The 10,020-nt window shown below is 45.7% G+C and overlaps 1 protein-coding gene across 2 annotated transcripts in view; it reads left to right on the forward strand.

Annotated features, from left to right (window-relative positions):
* alg14 (ALG14 UDP-N-acetylglucosaminyltransferase subunit) overlaps positions 1 to 6,786 on the forward strand; it is a 77,376-nt gene extending 70,590 nt beyond the window's left edge. For both annotated transcript variants that reach the window (XM_085983279.1, XM_085983278.1), the window contains one exon: positions 5,191 to 6,786. In XM_085983279.1, coding sequence (XP_085839405.1) covers positions 5,191 to 5,421 — 231 coding nt within the window. In that variant the 3' untranslated portion in view covers positions 5,422 to 6,786. The remainder of the gene's footprint in view (positions 1 to 5,190) is intronic.
* Positions 6,787 to 10,020: the final 3,234 nt, after the last annotated feature.

Here is a 10,020-nt window from a genome sequence, read left to right on the forward strand (position 1 = left end):
GAAAAGTATTGTCAAAAGAACAATCTACTTTTACAAAGCAATCGTCACAATTTATTGCTTTCCTGGATCTCCCGTGCCTCCAAAGCCAGTCTGGACTGGATTGGCTTGGAAGACGACCCAGAGCTGCCTGAAAGTACGCAGCATACCCTTCTGGCTCCCCGACAACCTTGGATTGGCTCCTTGGGCCAGTCTGAATATTCTGTCCCCCATTTAAATCAACGGAGCTGCTCTGGGACACACCCAGTTCATGAAGTCATCCGAGCAGATCTGGAGACAGGAACACCTGAACTGGGCAGGTCTCTATCAGGCAATGAATTTGGATACATCTTTTGAAAAGACAGAAATATATTTGCTGCCTATTTCTTCCTGCTAGATTTTTTTTTTAACTTATTCGTTCATGGGATGTGGGCGTCGCTGGCAAGTTTAGTTACTTGCATTTATTGCCCATCCCTACTTACCCTTGAGAAGATGATGTTGAGCCACCTTCTTGAACCGCTGCAGTCCATGTGAAGGTACTCCCACAATGCTGACACTTTCGTAACGGTTTGTTACAACTGAGTGGCTTGCTGGGCCATTTCAGAGAGCAGTTACCTCCTTGAGGAGGTAATTTAAAGAGAAAGTACTCCGTGGACTGTTTGGCCCTTTCAATATTTGTCAGATTAATCATAGACCAAGAGTTTTGGACTTCTGGAATTGTTTCATGTGAATCATTTTTGTATTTTTTTTTTCTTTTAATGATCTTGATTCTAAATTAGTTCTTTAGAAAGTTGATTTTACTTGTTGGAAATAACGTGTCTGAATATCGCAGACTCTCACTGAGCTCATGTGTGAAGAATGCAACTTGGGCAAGGCACCAGAAGAATGCGAAGAAGACCTAGATAAACTACAGGTCTTCAGGCTCAAAAAGAGACTATGTTTACAGAAGGATACAAGCCACTTAATGGCAGAGAGAAAGTGAACCCAGGGCAGTATTTTCACACATGTCACGGCAAAACAATCAGGGTTGTGAAAGGTAAGCTTAGGACGGAGGCAGGAAATATTTCTTTTTGCAGAGTGGGATCAGCAGCTAGAATGTGTTGTGAGGAACGGTCATATTCCGGAAGAATTAAATCAAATAAGCCAAGGTCCACCTTCATCCAAACCTATCTTGAGAAGTCAACACCCTTGTTCTAAATGATGGTTTTTGGATGAGTTGTTGCATCCGTTTTAATTCGTGTCAATTCCCATATAATTTTCCTTTTTAAAAAAAAATCTGTTTCGATCAAATTTGTCAGAAATGACTGAGCCTGGGGACATGTATACGTTGCTTACACAATGCTATTGGGCTGTGTTATGATTCGGACCCTCTCCAGATATTTTTCACCGGTGCGCCACACAATAGTCTGTTTCCCTTGGCAAGCACATGCTTCCTGTCAATTGAAACTTGACCTTATGAACACAGTATCTAGGACATAGCGTGCTCAGGGCATATTTACACTGGAAGTGCTATGGATTTCGCCTGTAACGCTGAAATTGGCAGAAAAGTACTAATTATGAAGAGACAGAATAAATTACAGAAAACTCTCGATTTACCGGCACCTAAATAACCGGAAATCTCTGTTAACCGGCAAAATTCAGGAGTAGGTTCAGGTAAGTTTTACTTCATATTAGTGGCCATTCCTCGATCTGTGGCTGTGTAAACAGGGTTCCTGCACTTGTTGCTAAGCAACAGGGACGCTTGGTCTGTGGCCGGGGTTCCTGCACCTGTTGCTAAGCAACAGGGAAGCCTGGATTTGTTGCTGAGTACGGAGCTCTCGTACCGTTTACTATACCTCTCTGTAATCCGGACTTTTTGATAAACCGGCACCACGCCGGTCCCGTTGGTGCCGGATAAAAAAGAGTTTCCTGTAATTAGCAGAATCAGTACTGCAATATAATTCTTGTTTACTTGCTAGTTCTTAAAAGATATATAGAATCATAGAATGGTAACAGCACAGAAGGAGGCCGTCATTCGGCCCGTCGAGCCTGTGCCAGCTCTCTGCAAGAGCACTTCAGCTAGTCCCACTCCCACGCCCATTCCCCGTAGCTCTGCAAAAAAAATTCCTTCAGCTGCTTAAAACAAAAGTCCTGAAGCCGTATTAATTCTCCTACTCTTGGATTGCGCGTCTGCAAGGAAAAGTTTGTGAAAAAAGCAACACACGCCAATCTCCATTTGCCTCTGGCCCACTTAGCCGACAGCAAGAAAGAACATGAGCGCACATCTAGTTTATGAGTCTTTCTTCCCTGTTGATGTTAGATAATACGAGAGGAAGATAAAATGGTATCTTCACAATTTAATCAGAATTATCAATTGAAAATTGATTTCTAAACCAAGGTGGCCCCTCAGAATCTTACTGAGCAGTGCACACATCTTCAAAACAAAGGAAAAGAGTGAGAGTCCTGCTCAAAGGACAACTACAAGCATCACTGACTGTAAAAGTTGGCATGTGACAGCCTGGTGATCAATATTATTTCCATCACCTGGACAAATTTGGCATCTGTTGCCTTTTATTAAGCAATACGACTGGCTTGGTCCTAAATGACATAATCTGCTTAAACAGACAAGCCATTTTGTCTTGACGGGCAATCAACCTAAATTGGGATGAATTCTTTGCTTTTGGGATTTGCTCCCCTGTTTGGGTGTCACTGTTGACTCAGTGGTAGCACTCTTGCCTCTGAGTAGAAGGCTGTGGGTTCAAGACCCACTCCAGAGACTTAGCACATAATCTAGGTGACGTAAGAAAACTACTAAGCACTTGGTTTGAGTAGAAAACAAGGCTTTAATCAACTGTTTCACAACCATGAGTTCTAGTTACATCACTAGTTCCTGGTTACAGAAACATTCTGGGCAAGCTGGGCCCACGCCCGAGTATTTATACTTTCCTTGGACGGCGCCACCAGCTGGCTGCCCAGTGTTATCTCATGAGTCATTTCTACATGAATGGTAAGATTCATGACACTAGGTTGACACTTTGGTGCAGTACCATGGGAGTGCTGCATTGTTGGAGGTGCCTTCTTTCGGATGAGACTTTAAACTGAAGCCCTGTCTTCTCAGGTGGGCGTTAAAGATGGCATGGCACTATTTTAAAGAAGAGTTGGGGAATTCTCCCCGGTCTGCTGGCTAATATTTATATCTCAAATGACATCATAAAACCGTTTATCTGGTCATTATCTCATAGCTGTTTGTGGGAGCTTGCTGTGCGCAATTTGGCTGCCACGTTTCCTACATTACAAGTGACTACATGTCAAAAGTACTTAATTGGCTATAAAGTGCTTTGGGACTTCCTGAGGTTGTGAAAGGCGCTATATAAATGCAAGTCCTTTCTTTCACACGTGGAGTGAAGACTATGTGCACTTTTTAGATCCAGCAAAGCTAATGGATGGGGGAATAATTGGACCAGGGCTGAGGGAGGAGTGTTTTGATAGAGGTTCGAGGGTTAAGGCAAAGCAGTAAGGAGAAAAGTAAAGGAGAGGTCAAGGCTGGGAAAGGATGAAGGTAAAGGAAGGTTAGAGGCCATGAGCAGGGTGGGAAGGTTGAGCAGGGCTCGAGGTTGGGCGGAGGAGGAGGGAAGGCAGGGTAGGGTTTGAGGCTGGTGGCAAGAGAGGGGAAAGATAGAGCATGAGGTTAGAGCAAGGGGGTCAGAAAGAGAGAATTGGAGGATGATGGAGCTGGGCTAGAGCTTAGAAGAAGGAGCTGCATTCCTGCAACCAGTAAGATCAGCACGGTAAACCCAGCTATGCGGGAACCTGGGGAAAGGGAAGGGAAGAGAAGGGAGTGAGGAGGGGGTTGGAGTGCTTTTTATACTTTCTAAGTTGAGAGACAGTATCAGTTTTGGGGATATGGAGCAAGATAGCAATCTTGAACCGTGGGGAGGGGGAGCCAGCCCATATCATTTTTGAATTACAAAATAAATCTTTTATCTTTGAGGACTGATGTTGCTGCTCTTTAGAGTGACTGTGTAAGAATGTTTAAATGTGAGGGCCATTGATGGTGGAGATCTAATTTCACACCATTACTTCATCTAACACATCAATGAAATTAGATCATTTTTTTACAGTATAACATTTGTCATTTATACTGTGCATGTGTGGAATGTAACAAAATGTTTTCCTTAGTGGTTTATTCTTGGCTGGCATAGCTGAATTAGATCATTATCCTGAAAGTACAGCACTGTTGTTGGCTTAGTAAAGTTATGCAATTTTAAATCATTTTTGGATCTTCTCTCCCTTTTATATTGCCCCCTAAAGTTGGTGACTCCTGTTTGGCTGCAGTTCCACGAGTGCGGGCAGCCCTCGGGTACTTTGCTCGAGTGCCCATTCTTCTTGTGTGAGCCTAGACAGCGGGGGTGGAACAGGCAGCACAGCCAAGCTGATTGTGTCCTTTCCAGACATCCACTTGTGTGATCTTTCCATCAGGGATCATTGGAGTGGGAGTCCTGGCAGAATTCTTTACACTTCACTTCCTAAACACCACCACTGTCATGGCTCAGAGCAGGGATTGAACCAAGTGCCCTGTACGGCTCAGTCCCACACCATACATTGTCATGGTGGCTCTAATCTTCTCAATCACAACTGTCTTGAAACATTCTGTGTATTAGACAAAGTTTGGTACAAGATTCTTGTATGGATATTTCAAAAATAAAAGCTGAGTTTTAAAAAATCTCTCTTTCCCTCTCTCTCTCCTTCTCCCTCTCTCCCTCTCCCCCTTTCTCTCTGTTTCCCCCCTCTCTAGTACCCCTCTCTTCCCACTCTCAACCTCCCTCACTCTCTCCTCCCCCTGCCTCCCTCCTCCCCTCCCGCCTCCCTCCTCCCCCCCCCCGCCTCTCTCCTCCCCCCCGCCTCTCTCCTCCCCCCCGCCTCTCTCCTCTCCCCTCTCCCCCCGGCCTCTCCTCTCCCCCCCGGTCTCTCCCCTCCCCCCCGGCCTCTCCCCTCCCCCCCCGGCCTCTCTCCTCCCCCCCGGCCCCTCTCTCTTTCTCCTTCCCTCTTTATCTCCCGCTTCATCTCAATCCCCTTCCCAGTGATATTTCTAAAATTATGTTCCATTCTGGACTGTCGCAGTGAAGACCCTACCACCAATACTAGAATGGCCGTGAGTTAATGATCCACACTGGCTGCACTAAAATCTCAAACACCTATAAATCATTCATATGACCCTTTTGTTTTTCTGTGCAGGTGATGTGCAACGGACCAGGAACATGTGTGCCCCTCTGTATATCTGCTCTGATGCTCGGGATATTCGGAGTGAAGAAAGTGTTGATTATCTACGTAGAGAGCATCTGCCGAGTGGAAACCTTGTCTCTTTCTGGAAAGATACTGTACAATTTGTCAGATTACTTTTTTGTTCAGTGGTCAGTGCTACAGAAGAAATACCCCAAAGCAATCTACCTTGGTCGACTAGTTTGAACTACCCATGCAGACTGGGACAATGATTGCGTCGGTAACATTTGTACACAGATGTCAGGAAGCAGCAGCTATGCAGAATAAATAGATATTCCAGACATTGTATATTGGACCTCATCTCTGCAAAGGGAAAAATGCACGCTGAAAGGAAAAATTCTGTTTAAATTTATGGTGTTGGGGGCAGATCTTACGAGATTTGAATTTGTAATCACGTGACTATTGCTAGGCCAGAGAACAAAGTACAAGGCACGTACATCCAGAATGTGAGGGAGTCAACTCCCGTATAAATTATCTTAGAAAGTTGTGAGAACGGTGTTGGCTGCTTCAAGTACTTAAGACTCCTCGGTCCTCTCCCCTACTGCTAATGATTTCAAAACAAATATTTGTGACTCTCCATTACTCCCTTTCTAATGAGATTTTCTTCCATGCCTGGCTCTCCATTTTCTTGCCAGAGAGCCTAATTTTTAACAATAGGAAAAGGCCGTTAGACCCAACAAGCCCATCCATTTTAATGGATCAACCCTATCTTGTCTTCTCACTATATACGTCTGTCCCTGAACGACACTCAGTTGCCAAGCAACACAATGTGCACACCTCAATGGAACAGGTTGCAAATTTAGAATCTTACAGCCATTCGGCCCATCGTCTTCAGATGCAAGTTGCTATTCTTCAACTCTCTTTCTTGCACAGTTCATCTTTTTAATTGTAAATTCAGGGCATGAATACATTTCAAACTGCAAAAATTAATCTGAAGAGATCGTAGTATTATTGCTTACATGCTAAAATGGATCTCCATTAATTTATGTTTATCGTGAATACACATCAAAGGTTCGTGTTGCAGTGTACTTGACTCCCAACCAGAGTCCACCTGTCACTTTAATTCTCCACTCCACTCCCACTCTGACCTCACCGTCCTTGGCCTTTTACACTGTTCTAATGAAACTCAACGTAAGCTCGAGGAACAGCACCTCATCTTTCGATTAGGCACTTTACAGCCTTCTGGACTCAACATAGAGTTCCAACAATTTCAGACCATAACCTCGGCCCCTATCTTTTTTTCCATTTATTTTCTCTATCTCACATGGCAGCTGTCTTTCATTCTGCCAGAGCCATTTACACTTCATCTAGAGCCATCCTTTGTTTCTTAACTTGCCCCATTACCATCTCCTTTTGCCTTGCACCATCATCCCTCTTGTCTCTTAATCTCTCCTGCCTTCCATCCTATCACAGACTGTTGTGTATGTACCTTTAAGAGAATAACTGGTCTCGGACTGCAGTACCGGCAGTGACCACCCCTGTATAAAAGGCGCTAGAGAGCCTCTTTTTTTTCACTATTGACTTCCACCAGTAAAGACTTGTTTCTTTTCACTCCTGCTGGTCCGTGTCTCAATCATTCACGGACTTAACACTGGCGACGAATAAGAAACGAACTTACCTGCAACTCGGCAGCACCTCAGACGACGTTGTTGAAGGTCGGAGCCAGAAGAAAAGAAAAAAAAAAGAGTCCAAAGAAACTCGGGAAACGGGCGTCAACCGTCAATCATCAGGTTGAAAACTTGCAGGAGAGACTGTTCAGAGCCAGGCTGGGTTCCTCGGTCTGTGGTTTCCCAGCTAATCGGGCTGGTGGCAGGTAGTGCTCTGATCCTTCCTGGGCTGCGGCGGGCTGAAGCTCGATCGGGTGGCTTTTCAACGGGGCCGGGCAGCGAGTCGGGAAGCAAAGAGAGAGAGAGAGGGTGGAGCACACAGGGCGCGGCCGGTGCTTCGAAGCCGGGCAGCGTTCGGACCTAAGAAGAGGGAGGGAAGTGTCCCAGAGGGTCCACTCCACGATGAGGAAATAATAAAAGAAAAAGAATCAATATTTAACGCGCAAGAAACCGTGGAAAGCAGCGCTAACAACAGCAGGGAAGAAGGCAAAGCGCGGGAGGCGCCATTTTGTTAAATCGGGGAAGAAGGCAAAGCGCGGGAGGCGCCATTTTAGATTTGCAAGATGCCAAAGACTGGCTGTATCACTGCTTTTGATAATACATTAGAGGACTGGACCACGTATGTGGAAAGAGTCGAGGTATATTTCGAGGCAAACGAAATAGCGGAGGGAAAAAAGGCATCGATATTGCTAAACTTAATGGGCGCTAGAACGTACGGCCTATTGCGGGACCTGATTACTCCAGCCAAACCGAAGGCGAAGAGTTTTAACGAAATTGTTGCTGTCCTACAGGAACACTTAAACCCTGCACCGCTGTTGATAGCAGAAAGATTTAAATTCCACAGGAGAACTCAGCACAAAGATGAGAGCAATGCTGAGTATCTTACGGAACTACGCAAGCTATCAAAGCACTGCCAGTTCGGAGCAGGACTGGCAGATACCCTACGGGACAAATTTGTCTGTGGACTCCTGAGTGAAGGAACACAGAAGAAGTTACTCTCAGAAAAAGAGCTGACGCTAGATAAGGCTTTCAGCGTGGCAGTATCGTATGAAGCAGCAGCCAGGGGAGCTGCAGAAATTCAACAAAAACCACAGGAATACGGCACCCACGAAATGACACGGGGATTTGCAAAATGTTATCGCTGCGGCAGAACTAACCATGACCAGAAGGACTGCTGGTCCAAAGACAAAATATGCAGACAATGCGGGAAGATTGGACACATTGCACGAGTTTGCAGGTCTGGGAAGAAGACCAGCGACAACAAAAAGGCTACTAAGGAACCGTACAAGAAAGTACAAAAGATGACGGACAGTAGTTCCGAAGACCAGATGAGCGATAGTGAATCCGGAAACAGGAGACTAAGCTGTCTCAAACTTCACAATGTAATCGCAAAAGAGGATCACCGAACCATTTGGGTCACCCTCACGATAGCAGGGTCCCAAGTTAAAATGGAATTGGATACAGGATCAGCGCTAACCATCATGAATCGACGAGACTACGAGTGGCTATTTTCACACATACCCTTGAGAGAGACATCCATCGTCTTGACGACGTATATGGGGCAAAAAGTATACCCCAGAGGAAAAATAAGGGTGCCTGTCGAATACAATGGCAAGAAAATACGGAAATTGTATCTCTACATACTGCCAAATGGTGGACCACCGTTATTGGGACGGGAATGGATCAGGAAGATAAACTTAGATTGGCATTCCATTCATGCAATGACGGTGGACGGTAAAAAAGATGAAGACGTCACTCCTGGACGATTGTCAACAATCTTAGCTAACGCCAAAGAGGTATTTCAACAAGAACTGGGCACGCTTAAAGGCGTAACCACCTCGATAAAAATAGAAGAGAATGCAGTTCCCAAGTTTTTCAAAGCAAGACCGGTACCATATGCAATTCGCCCAGCCGTCGAGGCAGAGCTGGAGAAGGCGGGCGTGTTGTCTAAGGTCGACTGGAGCGAGTGGGCGACACCCATCGTTCCTGTCATGAAGAAAACGTTAAGCAATAAGTCCGGAGAGCCAAGGAAGATTCGCATCTGTGGGGATTTCAAGGTGACGGTGAACCCTTCCAAGGATAGAAGACATCTTCGCCTCACTGTCTGGAGGGAAGCGTTTTACAAAAATTGACCTAGCACAAGCATATTTGCAGATGGAGGTTGAAGAGTCCTCTAGGAAGTATCTCACGATAAACACTCACAAAGGTCTTTACCAGTATCATCGATTGGTATTCGGAGTAGCATCGGCTCCGGCGATATGGCAAAGAGCGATGGAACAAGTCCTGCAAGGGATTCCGGGGACTCAGGGTTACTTGGACGATATCCTTGTGACAGGTGAAGATGACAGTGAACACCTTAACAACCTAGAACAGGTGCTCACTAGACTACGGGAACATGGGCTGCGAGCCAACCGCCCCAAGTGCGAATTTTTTAAGAAACAGATATCGTATTGTGGCCACGTGATTGATGAAGAGGAGTCCCCTGACAAAATTGAAGCGGTTGTTAAGGCCCCAGCGCCTGAAAATGTGTCGCAACTGAGGTCATTCCTCGGATTGGTGAATTACTATCATAAGTTTTTGCCGAATTTGTCGACAATTTTGCACCCACTGAACGCCCTGCTACGAACGGGGGTAGCATGGAAATGGAGCGATGATTGTAAGCGTGCTTTTCAGAAGAGTAAGGACTTAATCACTTCAAGGCAAGTATTGGCTCACTACAACCCAGCACTGCCGATCAGACTGGCGTGTGATGCATCTCCCTACGGCATTGGGGCGGTACTGTCACATAAATTCCTTGATGGTTTAGAGAGGCCGATAGCTTTTGCGTCACGCTCGTTAACTTCTGCCGAGCGTAACTACGCTCAGATTGACAGAGAGGCCCTCAACCTAGTGTGGGGGGTGAAGAAGTTCAATCACTACCTGCACGGTCAAAAATTTACTCTACTAACCGATCATCAACCTCGTCTCCATTTTCAACCCTCAGAAGGGCGTACCGATAATGACAGCGCAACGGCTGCAGCGGTGGTCCCTTTTCCTAGGGGCACACCAATATGACATCGAGTATAAAGGAACTAAACAGCATGGAAATGCTGATGGATTGTCACGCCTACCGTTGCCGACGGTGGAAGAAGAAGACCTTGCAGTGGATCCAATGGAGTTATTCCACTCGACCATAGTC

The sequence above is a fragment of the Somniosus microcephalus genome, chromosome 3, assembly GCF_052327205.1.
Source record: "Somniosus microcephalus isolate GS21.2 chromosome 3, FLI_Smic_1.0, whole genome shotgun sequence".
NCBI lineage: Eukaryota > Metazoa > Chordata > Chondrichthyes > Squaliformes > Somniosidae > Somniosus > Somniosus microcephalus.